A 24,589-nucleotide genomic window follows, 5' to 3' on the forward strand; every position below is an offset into this window, starting at 1 on the left:
TGCATGAAATCTCAGAAAAACTAACCAATGTAATTTCTAGCACCTATTTTCATACTTAGATTAGACTTGAGCTGTGAGATAGTAGTCTCCAACTCTCTTTTTTTCTGTTGCTCCTGTGCCAGTAGTTCTTGGGTGGTCTGTATATGACTGCGTAGGGCAATGCAGTTTTGCTGCAAAATTTGCACCTGGAATGTAGAAGAAAAACTCCTTTCTTTAAGGTACAAATTTCTACCCAACTACCTTACAGTAAGGAACATTTTCAAATCTTAACATCACTAGAGGGAAAAGTTTCTAGGTCACGGTTAAAAATCCCAACAGGATGCAGTGTTTCACAGTAGGGCCATCCAGCACAACTTTCTATGCACTCTCCCACCACAGCAGTCACCAGTGACAAATGACTGCTGAAAACTTGAAATGTGGCCAGAGTGAGTGAGGAATTGAATTAATTTTAACTAATTTAAATTTAAATAGCCATATGTGGCTAGTGGCTACTATACTGGTAGTGTAAGTAATAAATTATCATTTACAAATTTTTTAAGTAGGATCTTTTTCATAATTAATTCTGTTATGAAGGACAGCCACTGGTTAAAATAGTAAAGATTATGTAATACAATTACAGGTATTAGAATTTGGAACTACTAATTAATTTCCTTCAATACTTAGAATTGAATAGTCTAAATTACATGTAGGTATGTTGAATAATACAGGCAAAAATTCAGTAAATCTAGAGAAAATTAGCAAAACCATACGGTTCAAGGTATGTCAGCTTTCTCTTTTGGTTTCACTTCCTTGACACAAATAAGGAGAGAAAAATCTACCTGTTTCCGTTCCACCTCCACTGTTGATTCCATTTCTTGTATTTTGAATAGCATAGCTGATCCAGATTTCTCAAGAGATTCCCTGAGGTTCTTCTCCTGAGACAGCTGTCTCCTTAGCTACAGAGCAAGTTGCAGTTAGGCAAGACCAAGGGAACATGACAGCAGTTTGCCAAAGATCAAAGTCACCAAGAAAAGTTTACCAGACACTTTGCCATCTTACTCCCATTCTTCACTCATTTATGACTACTCAGGAACATGCTTTTGTTTCCCCCTAAGGGATAAACTACTAAGAAATGAGGCGTCAAATCTGTTGCCCTTGTCTTCCCATTGTGTAAGTCTTTTTCCCAAATTGTGGGTCAAGACGCATTAGTAAGTTGCAAGCAGCACTTGAAAAAGGGAAAAAAATATCAGAGCACACAGCATGTAATAAGGAAGGGTAAGTAATGCTTCATGAAATGTCTGTATTATTTATGTATGGTGCTATGGTATAAAATATACATCTTACAATGGACTATTACCAAAAAGAAGATTGAAAAACACTATTATCATACGTTAGTACATGTACTTTCTGTATTTCCTGGCTTTCATTTTTAAGTCTCATTTTTCTGTATTTCATTACTTCATCTATACATTTTTTTATCCGATAGTATTATAAACATACTTCTAAAAGCTGTTCCAATTCTGTTTTGGAATTTAAAGGTCTAAACAAATAATGAAGTAACTTAAGTAGCAGATAAACCACCACTCAAGAATTGGGGTACACTGACTTTGTTTCTCTCAATAAATGATGAGTCAGATAAAGATACAAAAGAATCTCTTTTATCATGAGGTAAAGAGAACCTTTTTTTAAAAATATAATTTATTGTTAAATTGGCTTCCATACAACAGCCAGTGCTCATCCCAACAAGTGCCCTCCTCAATGCCCATCACCCACCTTTCCCTGTCCCCCACCCCCTCATGAACCCTCAGTTTTCTCTCTGTATTTAAGAGTCTCTTATGGTTTGCCCCCCTCCCTCTCTGTAACTTTTTTTTTTCCTCTTCCCTTTCCCCATGGTCTTCTGTTAAGTTTCTCAAGATCCACATGAGTGAAAACATATGGTATCTGTCTTTCTCTGACTTATTTCACTTAGCATAATACCCTCCAGTCCCATCCACATTGCTGCAAATGGCAGGATTTCATTCTTTCTCATTGCCAAGTAGTATTCCATTGTATATATAAACCACATCTTCTTTATCCATTCATCAGTTGATGGACATTTAGGCTTTCCATAATTTGGCTACTGTTGAAATCACTGCTATAAACATTGGGGTACATGTGCCCCTATGCATCAGCAGTCCTGTATTCCTTGGGTAAATTCCTAGCAGTGCTATTGGTAGGTCATAGGGTAGTTCTATTTTTAGTTTTTTGAGGAACCTCCACACTGTTTTCCAAAGCGGCTAAACCAGTTTGCATTCCCACCAACAGGGCAAGAGGGTTCCTGTTTCTCCACAGCCCTGCCAGCATCTATAGTCTCCTGATTTGTTCATTTTTAGCCACTCTGACTGGTGTGAGGTGGTACCTCAGTGTGGCTTTGATTTGTATTTCCCTGATGATGAGTGACGTTGAGCATCAATCGTTTCATGTGTCTGTTGGCCATCAGGATGAACTTTTTTTTTTTTTTAATGCTTATTTATTTTTGAGACAGAGAGAGACAGAGTGCAAGCGAGGGATGGGCAGAGTGACAGAAAGGGAGACACGGAATCTGAAGCAGGCCCCAGGCTCTGAGTTGTCAGCACAGAGACCAACATGGGGCTTGATCCCATGAGCCATGAGATCATGATCTGAGCCGAAGTCAGACTTAACTGACTGAGCCAACCAGGCACCCCTGCAAAGAGACCCTTTTAAACTTAAATGGGATTTGCAAAATGCTATTCCTTTTGCGAAGTGATGTTAAGTTAAAAGAAATTCTATTTTTAAGCCCCAGTGAAGATGACTTGAAAGAAATTCTATTTTAAGCCCCAGTAAAGAGGACTTTATAGCCCTTCCTGAAACTGTACATATTTTATATGTGTTTTCTCTATGAATGACATATTTTATAATGTTTAAAAAGTTTCTAAAAACAGTTGAAAGACATGAAAAGTGTGTTGGCATGAAACTGTTATAAGATAGCCCATTTTGGAGATGTTCTATTAATATGCTTAATCATACCCCTAATAAACATTTAGGTTTTTCCAGTTTTTCACTATTCTAAATATTGTTCTGCTAAACATGCTTGTGAATAAATCTTTCACTGCATTTCTATTTCCTCTGGATAAATTCCTACAAGAGGAATCACTAGATTAAAGGTATAAATAATTTTTAGACCTTTGATATATTTGATATATAATTTTCCTTCAGATTTTAGCCACCTATCAATAGCATTAATAAATCCCATCAGTAGTATGTATTATTATTTTCTTAAATCTTTGCTAATTTAATAAATGAAAAATAACATCTTGACAGTTTTTCATTTCTCTGGTTACTACTGAGGTTAAATATGTTCTAATACGGTTATAAGCTCTGTACATGTTCTGACCTGTTAGTTGACCACTGTTTTTGTTTTTTTCATATTGTTTATCTTTTTTTAGCCAATTTTAAGTTCTTTAAAAGGTAAGATTATTAACTCTATCTAGTTTTGCTGGGTTTTATTAGTTTTGCTTTTTGCTCTTTTTAAATGTAGAATTTTTAATTCTTATGTGGTCAAATCTATCGAACTTTTTATAATTCTGTCCCTTCAAGTTTAGAAATTCCTTCTATATCAGTTAAGTATTACAATCTTATGTAAGAATGAGCCATACTTTTTGGTTTTGGCTATATTAATAATCTGATACTAACTATACTGTCAGATTATAATTATTTTGTTACATTCAGGAGATTGCTGCATTTTTCTAAGTTCTGGATCAAATTATATAGTATAATATACTCAAGATCTAATTTAAGTCCTTTGTAGAGCAAATTTTTTTCTTAATGTTTGCTTATTTATTTCTGAGAGAGAGAGGGAAAGAAAACGAGTTAGGGAGAGAGGGAGAGAATCCCAAGCAGACTCAGTGCTGTCAGCGCAAAGCCCAACACGGCTCAGTCTCGTGAACTGTGAGATCATGACCTGAGCTGAAATTAAGAGTTGGACGCTTAACCAACTAAGCCACACAAGGGCCCCTAGAGGAAATCTTTATTTGATAATTATACTACTGAGGTATTTCTGAAGCATTATTAAAAGCTATTAGCTTTATGTTTATCAGAACTAGATTTTATATATTTTATCTCTTAGGAAGATATATACCACATTTATTCTGTCTTTATACAGCCCTCTGATCTGGGCTAACCTGTATTCCTCCAAATTACTCCAATGAAGCTCTAACAGTAGTATCTCAAATGTTACTCTATTTAAAGACAGGGCATTTAAAGAGGTGATAAACTATAATGACACTGTTAGGGTGGGCCCTAATCCAACCTGAAGGGTGTCTTTCTAAGACAAGGAAATTGGGACACATAAACAGATATCAGGGATGTATATGCACAAAGAAAAGACCATGTGAGGACACAGTAAGAAGGCAGCCATCTGCAAGTCAAGTAGAGAAGCCTCAGGAGAAACCAAAAACCTACTGACATCTTGCTCTTGGACTTCAAATCTCCAGAAATATTTTAAGAAATTTCTGTTGTTAAGTGACCCAGTCCGTGGTACTACTTTGGTACTGCAGCACTAGCAAGCTATTACACCCATTCTGCTCGAATACGAAAATGCATTTTGACTAGGACAGTCCTATGGGTTCTTGACAGGGTTCAATAAAAATTCAAGATTTTATCTTGAAATAAGATTGTCTTATACCAGAAATAGCAGAAATAAGACTGTCTTAATAAAAACTAATAATATATGGTAATCACTGATAATCTTAAACAAATGGTGCTGGAACAACTGGACATACACACACTAAGAATCTAGATACAAACTTCACCTCATTAATTCAAAATGTATTGATGAGGGACCATAAAGCAAGCTGAGGGCCAAGCACAAGTTAGCACAATCAACTCCCCCTCTCCCCCCACCTCAGGGTGTGTGACATTCCTCAGGCACTCCTGGCTGCCCAATAACAAAGGAAAGGACAGAAAACAAAAGGTTAAACTGATAATCTCCATCAGTTTACAAATATCTCATCAATAGCCTCATCAGGAACTTCCTACTATCTTAATGATAATGCTTTGCTACAGGGAAAAATAACCTTAGCTTGACAATAAATAGGTAGGCCTCCAGTAATCTGTAAATCCTCTTCAGCATATGGAAATCCCTTTAAGAAACTTCCTCTTGACTTTACCTTCCTCCAGACTCCACAGTATATAAATCAGTCACTCTGCACAACCCCAGTGCAGCTCTTTCTGCCCACAGGTCCTGTCCCTGTGCTTTGATAAAATCACCTTTTTGCACCAAAGACGTCTTCAAGAATTCTTTCTTGGCCATTGGCTCTGAATCCCCAACACCCTAAAATCCCATCATTTGGGGCCTGAACACAGGGCTGATTCTTTTCATCTGGATTCTGAGTTTCAGTGCAAAGTTGCTGAGTACTTTCTCTTTTCCTCCTTTACTTTAATTTCAGAGGCTTTTCGAGGAGTATCATCTTACTGGAACACTTTGCTGTTGATTGCTCAGGCTGCAATCCTCTAGCCCATGACTACAGGGAGGAGAAAGCCTGCCTTTTGGCTGGAAGTTAGTACCCTGGCTGGGATGGTAATGAGACCCAGAAACTTGATGCCCTCTCTTATTCCTGTCCTTCTACAAAGTTGTCTGTATTGAGCACAGGACAGCCACCTAGATGGCTGCCAACCTTAAGACTCCCATGTGAGGTTTCCTCCTCATTGGTCTAATGTGATCCCCTCCACGTCTCTGGTCTAGCCAGTTCTGGCCATGTGACCTCCACTGGGAGGTGGCCAAAATCAGTACCTGAATGAATTAAAACCCAACAGGGACTATTTTCTAGGGAAGTTGGCTGTGAAGACTGTATGTGTTTGAATGTCACTTAAAGCATGATGGATTTCCATCTTTACTGTTTTTAGTCAATGTCCTCTACTAACTACCTAAATTACATAATTGGGTCATTGCCTCTTATAAAACTTTTCTAGTGTTTTCCATGGGTTAAAAACAGCAGTTTTCCTCAAGAAACTAAAACATAGCTTCTGTGGCATGCTCTTCAAAGATCAGGTAAACCAAGGCATGACGATCAGGGCATGTTCTTCAAGGCACGGCCTTTTAGGGCACAGCCTTCAGGGTATGGTATTTCGGTCCATACACCGGGCACCCATTTGTAACCTAGGATGCAACAGGGAAGTGGAAGGATGCTGGCATCCCTTCCACTGGGGGCCCTTTATGGGGCCTTCCAGGGGAGTATTGCCCTCAGTGGCAAGGTAATATTGTGGCCATAGTGATTTCGTTCGAGGGATGCCTCAGGTCGCTTTGACACCTCAGGAACCTCTGACATATCCTATGCGTGGGACGCCACCCAGGTGTCATGGGATTTTTAGTAATGGTCCTTCCCTACTTGTCTGGGAACATGGGAACTTCTACAGTCCTCAAGGACTCTTCCTTGGGATGCCCTTTTAACCCACTGGAAATAATTCGGATTGCAAAATTTAAGAAAGGACTGATCTCCTGTAATATTGCATGGCCTTAGTAGGATTTAACAGATCTCTCCTGCAGGAAATAGGGCAAATGAATGGAGTTACCCTAGGTCCAGGCCTTCATGGCTCTAAATCAGAACCTGGAGCTAAAGGTCTCTTGCAGAATGTGTTTGGGCCAAACGTCTTTGACTAGGAAACTCCCTCCTGACAAACTGCATGTCTAAACAGGCCTCCTCCTGATAGAACTCAGGTTTCTGAAGGAAAGACAGGCCATCCCTAACAAAAGGGACATTGACTTTTTCTTACTGTTCTTCCTCCTAATAGATGTGAGGGCTTCTCCCTCATTTATTTCCTGGGTTAATGGCTATGATAACTAGAGCCCCTCCAGCACTCCAAAACCCCATCAGTATCACAGATCTAAATGTAAAATGCAAAATTATAAGGTTTCTGTGGGGTGCCTCAGTGGCTCAGTCAGTTAAGTGTGCAATTCTTGGTTTTAGCTCAGGTCATGATCTTGCAGTTTGTGAGTTTGAGCCCCATATCAGGCTCGGTACTGACAGCAAGGAGCCTATGTGGGATTCTGCGTCTCCTTCTCTCTGCCCCCCCCCCCCCACCCCGCCACTTGCTCTCTAAATACACACACACATACATACATACATACATACATACATACATAAACAAACAAGCATTTAAAAGCTATACAGCTGCCAAAAATTACACAGGAGAAAAATCTTGGTGATGTTGGGTTCAGTGATGACTTAGTAGATATAACACCAGAGTATAATCTCCAAAAGAAAAAAAGTTAAGTTGGACTTCATTAAAATTAAAAGCTTCTGGGGCGCCTGGGTGGCTCAGTCGGTTAAGCGATCGACTTCGGCTCAGGTCATGATCTCGTGGTCCATGAGTTCGAGTCCCGCGTCAGGCTCTGTGCTGACAGCTCAGAGCCTGGAGCCTGTTTCGGATTCTGTGTCTCCCTCTCTCTGACCCTCCCCCATTCATGCTCTGTCTCTCCCTGTCTCAAAAATAAATAAATGTTAAAAAAAAAAATTAAAAAAAAAAAAATTAAAAGCTTCTGCTCTGCAAAAGATAAGCTACAGAAGGGGAGAAAAATTGCAAAAACGTATTTGATACAGGACTAATACCCAAAATATACAAAGAACTCTTGAAATTCAACATAAGAAAACAAACAGCCCAACTACAAAATAAGCAAAAGATCTAACAGATACCTCACCAAATAAGATATACGGTGGCAAACAGGCATATAAAAAGATACTCAATATCATATTTCATTAGAGAATTATAATTAAAACAAGACACCAATACCACCACATACATATTAGAATGGCAAAAATTCAAAACACTGACAACCTGCTGATGAGAATGTGGAGCAACAGGCACTCATTCCTAGTTGGTGTGAATGCAAAATGGTACAGTAATTTTTTAAGACATGTTGGCACACTTACAAGCTTACCATATAATCCAGCCATTGTGTTCTAGGTATTTATCCAAATGAGTAGATAACATGTCCACACAAAAACCTGCATATGAATGTTTCAAGTAGCTTTATTCACAATTGCCAAAACTTAGAAGCAACGAAGGTGTACTTCAATAGATGAATGTATAAACTAACTGTGGTACATCCATACAATGGAATATTGTTAGGCAATAAAATGAGTTATCACACCATGACAAGACTTGGAGGTACTTTAAAGGCATGTGCTAAGTGATAGAAGCCAGTCCAAAATAACCACGCACGGAATCATTTCAACTATAGCAAAACTACAGACAGTGAGAAGATCAGTGGTTGCTAGGGGCTCAGGAAGAGAGGGGGGCCGTTTTTAATCCTCTGTAATCAACAAAGGGTGAATTTAAAATAAATTGTGGACTTAGCTAATTATGATTTATCAATATTTGTTCATCAAATGTAACAAATGTACCACACTAATGTGAAACGTTAATAAGGGAGGAAACTGTGGAGATAGGAAGAACAGGTTTATGAGAACTGTTTTCTGTGTGATTTTTCTATAAATGTGAAACTTCTCTTAAAAAAAAAAAAAAAAAGTCTACTGGGGCACCTGGGTGGCTCTGTCGGTTGAGTGTCTGACTCTTGAGTTTGGCTCAGGTCATGATCCCAGGGGTGGTGGGATCGAGCCCTGCATCGGGCTCCACACTCAGTAAGGAGCTGGCTTAAGATTCAAGATTCTTCCTCTCTCCCCCTCTGCCCATCTCCCCCACTTGCACATACTCTCTCCCTCTCTAAAATTTAAAAAAAAAAAAAAAAAAATCACATTAAAAAATAGTCTACTAAAATATCTGAAAGCTAAAAATGCTAAACATAACACATTAGAACTATGAACAATCATGCTTTTATCAATAATTAGTAGCAAATAAAATATATATAAGAGAATTTTTCAGAGAGCTATACTTCTCACTGTAAGCACTAAAATCCATAACTTAAAAATTAACTTTAGGGGTGCCTGGATGGCTCAGTAGGTTGAGCGTCTGACTTTTGGTTTCAGCTCAGGTCATGATCTTGTGGGTTCTTACGATTGAGCCCCACGTCGCGCTTGCACAGAGCCTGCTTGGGATTCTCTTTCTCTCTCTCTGCCCCTCCCCATCTCATTCATTCTCTCTCTCTCTCTCTCAAAATAAACATTAAAAAAAATAAAAAACTTTTCTTGAAATTTTTCCTAAAAAGTGTATCTACTTCTCTGTTTTATATAATAGAATTTTTTAAATATAATTTGACCCTCTTGATTTGCATTAACATAAATGATTATTCTGTCAGGGAATATTGAGGTTTTTAGGCCAGGGTATGTTGGATTACTAATTCTCCTGACTCTTCTACTGTTTTCAGCTGCCAATTTTTAGTCCAGCAACTTTTAGCAGCCACCTACTTCACAATTCCCAATCTGTTATCTACTAAAACTTAGGTTGAAATGGAGGTTTCAAGGTAAAATTAGATGAACAGGCTTCTTAAAAGCTTTTTGTTTTAAATACTTTAGTTTAAAAGGTCTTTGTATGAAGGTGTTCACTTAGCTCTAGCATATGAATATGTGGTAACTAATTTCCTTTGTAGTTCACAGAGCACTTATTGTATTTCTGGTTGTATGACCATATTGAGGCAAAAAGAATTCTTAGTGTCAAATAAGGGCAGCCACTTTCACTTGAATTTCACGTGGTATATTTTAAAAGTCTTCCTACTACATAGTAACATTTTCTTTTTCAAAGTTTTTCATTTTTTCTACTTTCTTGACGTCCTCTTAGTAATTCCAACACCCCCTCCACCAGCTAGCATCTTTTCTATCTTACCTCTTGAATTCTCAGGTTCATTTTACGTTTTGTAGTCTTCAGTTCCTCTTCAATAATGGCTGCATTCTTCTAAAAGTACAAGGAGAAAAGGTTCTAAACAATCTGAAATGATAGAAAGAAACTATCTATAGGCACATCAGTTTAAATCTAGACTCCTTCTAACAACCTATAAATGCTATTCTGAATATGGTTATAAATACCTATTTTGTGTCTGAAGTAAATTATGGTGAGATATCTAAAAAGAAGGTTATTTGATTACTTTGATTCATGACTTCTTTCATTTTCCCTTTTAGACCAAAGAAGTGATTAACTTCTTCAAGTGAACTTCGCATTCACTTTACACATAACACTCAATAATGAGAGAACCTGGTATAATTGATAGAACTCTTCCTTACAGGGTATATTCCTTTTGCTTTTTTTTCAAGTATTCTATGTCTTCTAGCCTCAAATATTATCCATGCTTAGGAACTGAGAATCAAAAACACAGCTTTCAGGGGTGCCTGGGTGGCTCAGTTGGTTTAGCATCTGCCTTCAGCTCAGGTCATGATTTCACAATTCATGAGTTCAAGCCCCATACTGGGTTCTCTGCTGTCCACGCAGAGCCTGCTTCAGATCCTTTGCCCCCACTCTCTGCTCCTCCCCTGCTTGCACACATGTGTTCTCTCTCTCTCAAAAATAAATAAGACAACAACAAAAACAAACACAGCTTTCACTATTTATTCTCTTTTACGTCACTATTAATGGCACCACAATCCAAGATGTAAAACCTCAGTCATCTTTGCCTTCTTTCCTACTCTCCGCTCCTGTCCAGCACCATATTCTAGCGTTATCTTTCTTCACAGTATCTTTCTTTTCAAAATGCCACAACCCTAAGTCAGACCTAATAAGGCTTATGCCCCAAATCATACAACTCCTAACTGGTTTCCCAAAACTCTACACTACTGGCCAGATTAGTTTGCCTGTTTTTGATATGTTTCTTCCTTATCAAAAATGTTAATCACCCTCCATAGGATCAAGCCCAACTATTGATTATTCTTGATTTTGAAATCCTCTATGTGATCTCTAACTAAGTTCCAATTTATTTGCCCCAAACAAATCCTCACTGCTGTCAGCCTAGTTTGTGCATTTCCTCTAACTGTACCAGTGGAAAGATCTAAGTTCAAACCTGGGTTAACAGTAAGAAGACAAGGAAGTGTGATCTTAGAGAAAATGAATTCTCTCTGGGCCCCAATACTTTTATTACTAAAATGGGGACAATAATATCCTATGTCATGTGTGTTTTTTTTTTTAATTAAACACAATAACATATTTACCATCTATGATACTGCACAGCCCTAGGAGGTTAAACAAAATTGTTAGTTTATTATCCTACTCTATATGCTTTCCTGCCTCAGTATGTACTCTTTGAAATGTCCTCACCTCTCTATCTTAGCTTCTAAAGGTTCAGCTCAGGTCTTATCTCTTTCTTGAAGTTTCCCCTTCTCTAGATAGGGCACACTCACCCTCTCAAACCCCCTGAACGTGAAACACTTACTCTTCAATATCCACTGATTGTCCCACACTGCCCTTTATCATTTCCTATGCCCTTATTCTTTCTCTATTTAGTACTTCACATTATTCCTTGTTCTCCCACCTAGCATGTAAGCTCTTTGAAGAGCAGAGACACTACTTCTATCTCTGGACTTTCACTTTCATGTGTATAGGGTAAGGGCTCTATAAATATTACATTACTGATGGCACACAATGGTTTATGTTATCAATGTAGATAACTTTGAAATGTCAAGAATCCTCACATCACCTATTTTTAACTCAATTTTATGGATCTGTTGCCTCCTCCAGTTAACAGATAATAGTGAATCTGTATTTCAGAAATCTGGATTCAAACCTTGGTCTCTGAGGCAACCTCCAGGGTAGCAGTCAACCTTTGTACTTCTTGTGCCTTGTCTTCTTCCTCTTTTACATCTCTTAGTTGCTGGCGCAAATTCATCACCTCAAGATGCAACAGCTTCAGGTCCTTGGTATGCTTCTCCTGTATTGCGTTCAGTTGATCCTTCAGAAGAGCTACCCAACAGCAGAGAAAGGTCATTGTGGGGTATAAGCTTAGGAATTCCCTGAGCTTGCACGAAGGGTTAACAAGGCATAAATAATTAGAAAGCCATAGGATGTACACACCCAAGTTTGGGTAAACAAGATTAGGTAAATAAGGTTAGGTAATTGGGGCAAAGGCCCCCAGTATAGGACAAAGGTATAGGAATGAGGAAATCTCAGGAGGAAAACATCCAAGATGAGGTAAACAAGATTAGGTATTCAGGCGGAAATGCCCAATTTAGTACAATAGCAGAAAGCTGCTTTCACCTGAAGGAAGGACCAAATTAGGTAAAAAGGTAAATAGGGCTGTAGGCCACAGCAGGGCAAAGTTGCCCAGAGCGCGGCTAATTAGCAAAAGAAAGGTGCCTTGTTGACCCTGAGGTAGCATGCTCTGCACTTCTTGTCCCCCAGGCCACTTTAGGCAAACAGAGGTGGGGCCTCATGTCTGCCCCACAAACTTTCCACCCAGCACCAGGATTTTGTTTTGTATTGACCCAAACCCCTAACACCACAAATCTCCAAAATTCCCTTCTCCCGTTGTATGTTCACAGTTTCATCGTGAACCGTTGTATGTTCACGGTTTCATCGTCTCTCTGCACGCCCATCAAGCTTGTAAGCCTTCTGATCCTAATAAAAACTGAAAAAGGACCCTTACTCGGGGCTCTTGTTCCCTCCTGAACATTAGCCTCTCTTGCATTTTTAATCCTGCATACCGCTTTCTTGCTGAACAAGAGAGAACTCCAGACCCAGAGTCTACAAGCATTTGAAAGCATTTGAAAGAAGATCAGGAAAAGAAAAGAATCAAAAACTCATTAAACACCCATATAGGATCAAAATTTGATGATGCTCTCCTCTCTGTACCTGTTTTCTGTGGATTCAAATCCTTTTCAGTTTGCAGACAAAAGATGTTCATCTTCAAAGACTGGATAAGGCTTTCCAGACGGCACATTCGATTTACCAGAAACTCACAGTTGTTCCACAGAATATCCGTTTTTCCTGAACAAATTACTTCTTTTTGGATAGGACTAATGATGTTCTGGCTCAAAGCCTCTTCTAAACATTTTGGAGCTTCCAATTGGCCTCTGGACAAAGATCCCAATTTAACAATATTATGTAATGCAATGTACTATGATAATCCCAACCATCAGGTCAGTGTAACATTCTACCAAGAATGAAAATTAGATCCTTAGTTAACAAGCATCCATTAGCTTCTCCAAATTTAAATATAGAAGGCACCATTAGGTATTGAGGATGAGACTATTATCAGATGGATAAAGACCACTGATTTTATAATGGTTGTTTCTTTTAATGTAATTTTTTGTAAACTTTTATGTGATACCTAAAACATGATAAATGCTGAATCTATAAACTAAGAATTAATGTTTATTTTTGAGAGACAGAGAGTGCGAGCAGGGAAGGGGAAGAGGAGAGGGAGACACAATCTGAAGCAGGCTCCAGGCTCTGCGCTGTCAGCACAGAGCCCACACAGGGCTCGAACCCACAAACTGTGAGATCATGACCTGAGCCAAAATCAAGAGTTAGACACTTAACTGACTGAATCACCCAGGTGCCCATAAACATTCCTACTTTATTCTAACATACTCAACATCTGTACAGATTTAATCTTTAAGTGAAGAATTATTCATTTTTTGGTTGCTGTAATACCAATTATAATTATTTCAGGGTTTCAAGAGAAACACAAAGGAAATATGTACGTAATCTTAAAGAAAATCACACCAGCAAATTTGATATTGGCTGCTAAGTCACCCAGATTCTTCAGGCCATTGATAATCCAACTTCTAATGGCAATATCTTCTTTAGCCATTGGGGACAAATGGTTTTTAAAGACTAAAAGCCTTTCTTTTAATTTACAATAAGTCTGGGGAAAGAAAATGAAAACTATTTCAATGGCATGAATCAAGTTTAAATGTTCACCTTAACTAATATCAAAGACTATTTCTGATTTAAAAAATAAGAACCAAGTTTTTTCTCATTATACAAAAAATTCCATGTTTGTTTTCAATCAAGATTTGAAGGTGAACAGGATATCAAAGTTTGTGTACCTCAATTAGCACAATTTAAATATCTATTTAGGGTAGTAGTGGTAGTACCTCTTACACGATAACAATTATCTTGCAAATATTTTCTAATTAATGTTCAAATGGAAACTGTTTTTTTCTCAATTCTTTCATAAACACCTATTTCATCAGCCAAACCATCTGTAATTCGACTCCTTATTAATAACCAGTGAAGCAAAATTCTTCAACTTACAAAGATCTAGTTCATTTTCCACGTGTTACCTTTTTTCACCAAAGTCCAACATTATTAGGTCATCCCTCAGAGAACTGGTCTGTTCCTCAGCTATTCTCATCCTTTGTTGAAGTACCGTGAACGTTTCAGAAGCTGTAGCATTGATGTGGGTTGGAGAGAGGACCTGTCTAGACATTGCAGTTTCCATATGCACCTGAGATTAAAATCACATTATTAGTATAGTAGGTTCTACTATGGTTCAAAACAGTTACTGCCCCTTCTTATGGGAGAATTATACATCCCTGTCCTGTTGAGCTCAGGAACAGCCATGTGTTTTGCTTTGGTCAATTTAATGCAGGTGGAAGCTTTAAGACCCAACTTGTCTTTCATCATCTCCTTCTTTCTCCCCCTCCATGAGATGGGCAACACCCAGACAGGGCCTGCCTCCTGTGCCAAGACGAAGAAGACATGAAGCAGAGCTATGACCCGTCCATGACATCCATGGTGAATGGGCAATAAACTTAATGCTGTTATCATCCACTGAGATTGCTGAGTATTTTGTAACAAACTACTAGTCTGATCATCATAATCTAGTCTATCCTATCTGCTACTTTTAGACACACACTAGGACCTATGACTTGGCTGAGGGAATTATCACTCTTTCATTACCAGCCACTGTCATTTTAACACATTCCCACCTGGGGCACCTGGGTGGCTCAGTCAGTTAAGCAGCTGACCCTTGGGTTTTGGCTCAGGTCATGATCTCACAGTTCATGAGATCAGGCCCTGAGTCTGGCTACACACTGAAGCACAGAGCCTGCTTGGGATTCTCTTTTCTCTCCTTCTCTCTCTACCCCTTCCCATGGCCTCTCTCTCTCTCTCTCTCTCTCTCTCTCTCTCTCTCTCTCTCAAAATAAATAAACTTAAAAAAGGAATAAAACATATTCCAACCAACCTATCAGAAAAAAAATCCTATACTGAGACTTCTGAGTTATTTATTTATCTCTCTCTTGAGAGAGCATGCACGCGCAAAAGAGAGAATCCCAAGCAGGCTCTGCACTGCTAGTGCAGAGCCCACCGTGGGACTCAAACTCCCAGAACTGTGAGATCATGACCTGAGCCAAAACCAAGAATTGGACACTTAACCAACTGAGCCACCCAGGCGCCCTCTGAGCAGTTATTATAAAATAAATGTACTAACTACAGCAAAGCAGCAATTTTAAAAAATAATTTGCAAACTTAACTTCATAGCCTAGCAAAGACTCTTCTATAGCTACTGACATAAAATTTCCAGATTTCTCTCCCCAAATTGTCTAAGAGTAAATGGGAGTAGTGAGACTACTTTTTGAAATATTAGTGACAAATGAGACAGAATTAACAAAGAAGAAGCAGTCTTAACATATAAGTGAATCATGGACCCAAAGTTCATGACAAGATCATTGATAGAAAGAAACTTTAAGGACATTTTCCTGCAACTCCATCCTGTATAGACATTTCTACACTAACCAGCCTGTAAACCTTAACCATTACTAGCAATGGTATCCCTATGGAAACATGTTCATAAAGATCCCATTCAGATATTAGGAACACATGTTTTCTCCCCTATTTACTGTATAATCAGATCTCTCCCCCTCACCTCCCAGGCAGTCGAAGTGTCCCAGTCACTGAAGGTCGTCTCCATCACTCAAGGCAAGAATTAAAGAAGTGGGAAAACTGATGGCAAGATTTAAGGGGGCAAGAATTATGGTGAGGAGCTATGAAAAGGATGAGCTTCTTGCCAATATAACAGTGCTACAGACATCAACGACATATCTTCATCCTGAAATAGCTCTCCAATCACCTTTTATCTTCCTCCCAAAGGTCCCAGAGAATGGCCTATTGTCTTTTCCATCTTCTTTTTTTTAAACTTTACTGAGGAATAATAGAATATAATTGAATATATTTAAAGTGGACAATGTGATGATTTGATATACATATACACTGTAGAATGGTTACCAAGATCAAGATGATTAACACATCACCCCACATAGATAATATAGTTAACTTTGTGTGTTTGTGGGGTAACAATGCTTAAGACCCACTCACAACTTTCAACTATACAACAGATCACTATGTTACCATACTGTACATTGGATCCTCAGAACTTCTTATTTTAAAGGTTACCTACAGAATGGTAGAAAATAATTACATACCACTGATCTGATCAGGCATTAATGTCCAAAATATAACTCAATAGCAAAAAAGCAAAGAATCCAAGTAAAAAATGGGCAGAGGACCTAAATAGACATTTCCCCCAAAGACAATGTACAGAGGGCCAATAGATAAATGAAAAGGTGCTCAATATCACTAACCACCAGGGAAGTGCAAATCAAAACCACAATGAGTATCACCTCACACCTATTAGGGTAGCTATTATCAAAAAGACAGACAGCAAATGTTGGTGAAGATTTGGAGAAACGAGAAGCCTTATACACTGTTGGTGGGGATATAAAATAGTACAGTCATTATGGAAAACAGTATGGAAGTTCCTCAAAAAATTTAAAAATAGAACTACCATATGGTCCAGCAATCCCACTCCTTGGTATATATCCAAAGGAATCAAAGACATCATTTTGAAGAAGTGGCTGCTCACTCATGTTCACAGCAGCATTATTCAGAATAGTCAAGATAGAGAAACAACCTACATACCCTTATCTTTCAACAGGTAAGTGGATAAAAAAAAATGTGATATATATACATATATATGTGGATGTGTGTGGATGTGTATACTTAATAAAATATTATTTGGCTGTAAAAAGAAAGGAAACTCTGCCATTCACAACAACATGGATTAATCTAGAGGGCATTATGCTAAGCTGAGATAAACAAGACAGAGAAAGAAAGATACTGTCTGATATTACTTATATGTGGAATTAAAAAAAAAAAAGGCTGAAACAGAAGAGAATGGTCTGGAGGGGGGGATAAGGAATGATAAAGGTCAAAGGGTACAAATTTTCTTTTTACTCTTATTTTAGTGCTTCTGACCAGGATTTCTCTCTTTTATCCTCCTCTATGAAGTAGAAAGCATTTCTGACACATATAATTTCAATTTTTAAAAAACATTTTCTGTTAACAATCAGTTTAAGGATATGCAGGTAGAGAAGCTCATTATTAACTTCCTTCCATGCTTTCAATTTTTCCTGAAGGGAAAGACAAAGGTACATATAGGTAGTAAAGGGGTCTATGTATATACAAAGATTTGAAGTAAGGTTCATCTATGTTTCTGAAAAAAGCCAGATTTGGAGACTCCTGCTCATGTTACCACAGGAACCAGGATAGTATTTCTCTGGTAACAGAATGAAGAGCCTCCATGAAACTAGGGCTAGGGTTGGGAAAACCACCACTAGTGTGGGGTAGGGAGAAAATGGAACGGTAACAATGGAGAAACACCACATGGATTTACCCTCCATTGCATTTTCTGTCACCTGCTGTCTCTTTACTGTCCACCTAGAAATAAACTAGGCCTGAAGTGAGGAGAAAATGTAGAAGGTGTTTAATAAGGTTTGGGGTAGACATAGTTGGCTCCTTTGTTCTCTCCCTAACAGAAGCTGAAAAGTTCATGTCCCCAGCCTCCCTTGCAACTGGCACACCCATATGACACATTCTGGCCAATGAGGCTTTGGGCACAAAGTTTGCAAGGAGCTTCTGGGAAGGGTTTTGTTTTTGCCATTAAAAAAACTGAAATGATGGCACCTGTCCTTTCTTTCCCCATATGAAGCCCACAGTTTTGAGAGCTCTCTTTGAGTCAGTCATGTAGTACCTCACTTTTAGATATAAACAGCCAGAGATCACCAGCATCTGAGAAACACAAGGAAAAGGTAAGGGAAACTCAGATTAGCCTTTTTTTTTTTCAAAACTTGTAACATCCAAACTTCTTATTTAAGAAAAATAAACTTTTTCTTTTGTTTTAAACACTTTTTTCTGTTGCTTGCAACAAGATTCCTAACTAATACACAGTAGTCCCAGGCAATAGCTGGTGGAGAAACAAGTAGAAGGAGGCCATAAAAGAAAAGACAAGCAGTGCTGGGAAGTGGGGGGAGGACAACTTCCTTAACAACTTGTTAGGCTGAAGTATCTGGTTATAATACAAAGGATGATCTCTATTTATTTATACCAGAAGCCAAGCACAAAATACTAATACAAACATTAGTCCATTTAGGGGAAAAAATACAGGAAATGGAATACAAGCTTCCCACATATTTTGAATGGGATATAGGTTGCCACCTAAAATTTTTGCATGTAACTGTTGAAAAAAATCACGGTTATGCCGACATGTCCCTAAGGTACCTATATGTATAAAATGTTCACATTTACTTTACAGTATGTAGGCTCTTTCAGACATAAAAACAAAATGGAAAACAATTCAAATTAAATTGCTTCATTTTTTAAAAAAAGAGGAAGTCCATATATGTTTGAGTAAGAATTTGATTTGCATCATCACTCACACCCACTTGATCTACACTGGAGCTACTCAGGCTTCCAGAGATGAAAAAAAATAAACAAAAAGGAAGAAATAAACTTGGCCCCTAGACTCTGAGGGGGAAGAGATTTACAGAAAATTCACCCTAAGGAAGGGAAGACTGAGGTGCCTGGGACAGACTGATGGCGGGCAGGGATAAAGCTTCTTAGTGAACATGGCAGCGTTCTTGAAATATTCTTAGTGAATCACTCATGAACATGATCAAGTCATCCAAGAAGTTGACTAGAAAAGCAAACAAGCCAATCTACCCTTTGGAGGTTAAAAACAGGTGCCAGGATTAGCTGAAAACCATCCCTCCACAAACCTTCCCTACAATAGGAAAGAGAAAAAAAAATGTCAAGGTCAGGAAAGCCCAAGGAAGCAATGGTAGATGAATAGCAAGAGGGAGACAGCCTTAATATCCACGAGGGAGAGTCCCTGAGTACCTGGGAACCTGTTAAAGAAAGAGTGAGGTAACTACCTGGGATCCAGTAAATCTGTTGAGTTGGGAGAGACTCTCATTTCACTAGTTACTCATACCCGTCTGTCTTCCCTTATTTGGCAGGCTCCCACACACAATCCACTGGCCACTTGGCAGATCTTCTGAAGTCATAGCTCAAAAGCTCATAGTCTAAGAACAGTCTTACAAGAAAAGAATATAGCTCCAATTGCTACTATTCTAGCAAAGAGGCTATGGCTTGACTTATGTTGCTTTGCTGCTTTTGAAAAGGTAAAAATATCACTGTAGTCTTGAACCTAAGTCCTGATACTTGATCGTAACAGTAATAAAATCACTGAGATATAAACTTCTAGTTTTTAAAAAAGTTCATTCATAGCTACTTTTAAAAATGTATTATCATCAACTTAATTTAGGGAGAGTATTTCTTTTTTTAATATATATATTTTTATTTATTTTATTTTTATAACTGTAAATAAGCATATTTTTATGTTTTATATTAAATATAATTTATTGTCAAATTGGTTTCCATACAACACCCAGTGCTCATCCCAAAAGGTGCCCTCCTCAATGCCCATCACCCATTTTCCACTCTAGGGAGAGTATTTCTAAGGAGCTTCTAAGTAGGTTACGTCACTGAAAGGATGGCATGAATAAGACTAATATTATAAGTAATATCCTAGTATAAGCCAGGTAACTGTAAAGGGAATACTTGGGGCTCCTGACTGGCTCACTTGGTGGTGAATGCAACTCTTGATCTTGGGGTTGTTAGAGCCCACGTTGGGTATAGAGAGAACTGAAAAATAAATTCTAAAAAAAAAAAAAATAGGGACACTTGCTTCAGTGGACATAGGCTCCATTCCTACACCTGGCAATAGGTACAACTATATGCTGTCAGTTCTAAAATAACAGGCTAGGGACTTGATGTTATCACAACCATTGGAAAATAATGTGTTCAGTAATACTGTCTTCATTCGCTCATAAAGCCAACAAATATTTCCTGAATGCTACCATGAGTTGGAAACTGTTATAGGCACTGGGAAATACAGTAGTGAACAGACAAAATTCCTTGCCCTCATGAAGCTTATATTCCAACTAAGGAGCACAGACATTAAGTAAAATACATAGTTTGTTTATTGCTGATAGTGCAATGGAGAAAAAGTAGGAAAGAGGATAGGATAAGAGCTGTGGTGCTGGCTTTCATTTTAAACAGACTGATCAAAGAAAGCCTCACTGAGATGATATTTCAGCAAAGACCTGTGAAGGAGGTGGAGGCGTGAGTCATGTAAACATCTAGGGGACAGAGAAGTCCAGAAAGAGTGAACGATGAGTACAAAGATCTTCACAAACAGTAAGGAGGTCAGTCTGGCTGGAGAGGAGTAAGGGAAGTAGAGAACTACAGGAGGTGAGGTCAGAGGGTAATAAAGGGACCAGATCATATTAGGCCTGAAAGGCTATTGGAAAGATTTGGTCTTTACTCTCAGTGACTCTCAGAGCCATTGGAGGGTACAGAGCTGAGGCGTGCTGTGATCTAACTTACTTTAACTGGATCACTCTGGATACCCTCCCACGATGGTGGGAGGACAACCACAGAAGTAGGAAGACCAGTTGGGAAGCTGCTACAATAATCCAGGCAGGTGGTGCCACTGGATAGGACCAGGGTGATAGATAGCAACACAATAGTAAGAAGTGGTCAGAGTCCAACCATATTTTAAAAATTGGTTTTGCTAATGAATTAGATATGAAACATGAGAGCAAGGAAGCAATTGGAAGACGGTGCTGCCATTTATTTAGACAATAGAAGCCCTTCAGAAGAATTAGCTTTAGTCGGAAGATTGAGTTGTTTTGGAAATGTAAAATTTAAAACCGGAAAGACGACCAACACGACTGAACTTGTAGATACAGAGTTCAAGGGAGAGTTGTGGACTGGAGATATAAATTCTTAAATTCTCAACACACATGTAGCTTGTAAAGGCACAAGACTGCCTAACAGAGAACAGAAAGGATTAAAGGGATCTAGTTCTGGGTGCTCCAAGACTCACAAGTCAGGGACATGAGGAGTGGGTGGGTGTTCAAGCCAGACTGTGAGCTTCTCCCCAGTAGGGTCAGATTAATCCCTATCTTCAGAGCCTAGCACAGTGCATGGGACACTGCAGGTGGCAAACAAACAGGAGGAAATTTTGGAAAAATTTAACGAACGTGTATTCTGTCCAGGCACTGAGGAAATTTCAATGAACGAAAGCCAATTCCTGACACCTGCATTCTAATAAACAGATCAGGGAATATAACCGGTGTTATAATTAATTAATTGTAATTAAAAACAAACAAACAAAAACGTCAAAATGGCTTTTCTAGGAACCGATAACCTCCAGCCAAACAAAAAGAAAAGGTGGTGTTGGGGCTCATCTGGAGGCCCTCTCTGGTAGCTATCCTCCTTCCCTCAGCTAGAGCCAGGCCAATGCAAACTTTGCTCCTAAACGGTTTTCACTCGCATCAAGCACAGAAGCGCCGTAAATCAGGGTCCCGACGTCCAGAGGACGAGACTAAACTCTGCCAGGGAGGACAAAAGGCAAAAGGGACAGGTGATGGTGGTCTTATGTGAGCTGCCAGCTCTCCCCCGCGGGCCCAGCACCTCCGTTCCCGGATTAACCGGTCCACGGCACGGTCGCCCTTACCCCACAGTCCATCCGACCGCCTGTAACTCTGTCCCGCAGCAGGTAGGCGGGTTTCCATGGAACTAAACGCGCTTTAAACCAACCCGCTCCGGCGCGGTAGCTCCTGTACGCAGGCGCATCCGTGGCAGCGCATGCCGGGAATTGCAGTTTTCCCGGCCCAGGAGGGCCCTCCGCCCGGGGCGGGACCCAGGCCGGAATCCGGCCGTGCGTAAGGAACGCTGAGCCCCGTGACCCCGGATGACGACAGGGCTCCATTGTGCTCGCGAGCGAGGCATGCCGGGATATGTAGTTTTCTCCCACTCAACCTCACGGATTGTCCTGTCTACTTTGCAGAATTACTGGTTCTACCCGGGTGAACCGGCGGCACTTAGGTAATTTGGCAAACATACCCTGTAACAGGAGAAATCCATGATTAGAAAATGATTTTAGTTTTAGGAGGACTAAAATAACAAGTAACTTCTGAACGATAAGAAAATACAACAGACTTTGTTAATGAGCATTAAAAAAATATTAAAAATACAAACTCAAACATTATTCTCTCGAAGGAAAAACCAAGGGCCTCTTCATCCTCGTCCATGGCCAGACGGAGAGTAAAAGGCATGTTTTCTGTTCGCTTGTCTTTTGTTTCATCAGCATAATCTATTTCTTGCCTTGTCAACCGGGAAGTGAATAGGTATTTCTAAATAGGGCTATAAATAGCTAAGAAAGAAGAAAGATTTGAAAATAATACTGCAGCCGTTTTAAAGTTGTTTTGCTGTAAGGCTGGGAACTCACACTTGATGAGAAGCCTCCAGTGAAAAGACAACATGGCTTTGCATTTAGGTAGCTGAAGAGAACACCTGTTACCACCATCAGGGCAATTAAGGCGTTTCTCTTAATCTCCTTGGGGGCGCAGCTGAGAATAACTTTAGCCCTCAAATGAATGCAGTCAAATTCCAGATGAGTCCTCATTTGCTGAGCAAGTGCCTGACTGAAATGATCTGGCTATTTTGATAATTCTGATAGCCAAGCTTCAACATGAGATAGAAAGAATGTCTATCAAACCACAGCTGTAAGATGTATTCATTAAACTATGAGCCCGTCTGGTAAAAGAGAAATGAGCCCTGCATACATTATTCAGGTGGAGGGACCAAATAAAGCTTTTAATAGGAAAAGTGGGAGAGTACTTTAGAGCATCAACACAAAGAGCCAATTATTCTCTCAGTATGTACATTTTCAATGATGTCTGATTTATCTGCGGAGATGAGCTATATGTGTATGCCCTCCACAGATAGCCACACACTTCAATGTAATGAGCATTTTCACCTTCCTGAATCCGCATGTTAAGCAACAGTCAGGGAGCCAATTGATTAAGTTTACTGTTTTTCATTTCTTTTCCTCTTTCTACCACCTGGAAAACCATATAAGAACTTAAGCAATTACAAAGTTAGAGAACAGAATCTGAATTCTTCAATAAATGAATTCATCTGCTAGAGAATCAGTCTTGGATACCTGAGAATTCATTATATAAAAAGTCTGTTTTTATTTTTTTAAGTGCCTAAGAATATTGATTTTTTGTCTGATTTCACTCTTGATTTTCAAGTGATAAATGGCTTTTATATGTCTTGACCCATTGATAAAAGTCTTTTCAGTCATCAAAAGCTTGAGATTCCATGAAAACCATATATGCTCTCACTAAAATACCACATTAGACTTCTAATTGGTTTTCTGATCACCCTTCCCAATGCAACCTTTATATATCTGCTAAAGTGATCTTAAAAATCACAGTTGACCCAACAACAACATGGGGGTTAGTGGCCCTGAAACCCCATGTGTTCAAAACTTCATGTATAACTTTTGATACCCCAGAATCCTTAATAGTCCACTGTTGAAGTCTTACAAATAAAATAGATTTGATTAACATATTTTCTGTTTTTACAATAATGTAAGCTAAAGAAAAAATGTTAAGAAAATCGTAAGGATGAGAAAATACATTTAGAGTATTATGCTGTATTTATTTAAAATATCCATATATAAGTGGACCCATGCAGTTCAAACCCATGTTGTTTGAAAGTCAACTGTAAATCCAATTATTTCTGTCTCTTGCTTAAAGACATATAATAGGGGCACCTGGGTGGCTCAGTCTTTTTGCGTTGGACTTGAGCTCAGGTCATGATCTCCTGGTTTGTGAGTTCAAGCCCCGCATTGGGCTCTCTGCTGTCAGCACAGAGCCCACTTCGGATATTCTCTCTCCCTCTCTCTCTTTGCCCCTCCCCTGCATGTGTGTTTGCGCTGGTCTCTCTTTCTCTCAAAACTAAATAAAAACATTAAAAAAAAAAAAAAAAGAACCATTTAATAGTTCTCCCTTTGAACTAGTAGCTTTCCACTGAACAGGAAGAAATAGAAACTGCTTATGACCTCAGCCTAATCCACCAGCCATATCTGCACCTGGTCACCCCAAAAAAGCTTGAATTCAAGCATACCAGCATGTTTCTGTGTGTGCAGACTGTGTATCCTCTGCCAGGCATGCCCTTCCTCTAGTCTGCCTGGTGAACCCAACAGAAATGTAACCTCTTCTGTGAAGCCATTCTATTTGTTCCCATAGTTTACTGCACTGCATTATAACTGTCAGTGTGTCTTATCTACCCTTAATTAGGCTGTAAGTAAGTTAAAGATGGGAGTTTTGTTCTTATTTTGAGCTTATTATTTTCAACACCAAGCACAATGCCCGGCACACAGCCAGGCTTACAATGCTTGGTAAGTCCTCCTTATTAAGTGAGTGAACTAATGAATGCTTCTACAGACAGAGGCTATTTCTCAGTCTCTTGAATATATATGCATATATATATATATATATATATATATATATATATATTCTATTTGTAA

The 24,589-nt window shown here is 38.9% G+C and overlaps 1 protein-coding gene across 9 annotated transcripts in view; it reads right to left on the reverse strand.

Annotated features, from left to right (window-relative positions):
• Positions 1 to 22,014, reverse strand: part of CCDC150 (coiled-coil domain containing 150) — a 96,739-nt gene extending 74,725 nt beyond the window's left edge. For 6 of the 9 annotated variants that reach the window (XM_049615936.1, XM_049615934.1, XM_049615932.1 and 3 more), the window contains exons 1-7: positions 21,725 to 21,994; positions 14,145 to 14,308; positions 12,706 to 12,926; positions 11,642 to 11,817; positions 9,757 to 9,825; positions 819 to 935; positions 56 to 185 (exon numbers count right to left, since the gene is read on the reverse strand). In XM_049615936.1, the coding sequence (XP_049471893.1) occupies positions 56 to 185; positions 819 to 935; positions 9,757 to 9,825; positions 11,642 to 11,817; positions 12,706 to 12,926; positions 14,145 to 14,308; positions 21,725 to 21,979 (1,132 nt within the window). In that variant the 5' untranslated portion in view covers positions 21,980 to 21,994. Of the gene's footprint in view, positions 1 to 55; positions 186 to 818; positions 936 to 9,756; positions 9,826 to 11,641; positions 11,818 to 12,705; positions 12,927 to 13,581; positions 13,724 to 14,115; positions 14,309 to 21,724 lie in introns of those variants that run through there. The other 3 variants (XM_049615933.1, XM_049615938.1, XM_049615939.1) reach the window with 3 other exon arrangements.
• Between the last annotated feature and the right edge of the window lie 2,575 nt (positions 22,015 to 24,589).

The sequence above is a fragment of the Panthera uncia genome (genome assembly GCF_023721935.1).
Source record: "Panthera uncia isolate 11264 chromosome C1 unlocalized genomic scaffold, Puncia_PCG_1.0 HiC_scaffold_3, whole genome shotgun sequence".
Lineage (NCBI taxonomy): Eukaryota > Metazoa > Chordata > Mammalia > Carnivora > Felidae > Panthera > Panthera uncia.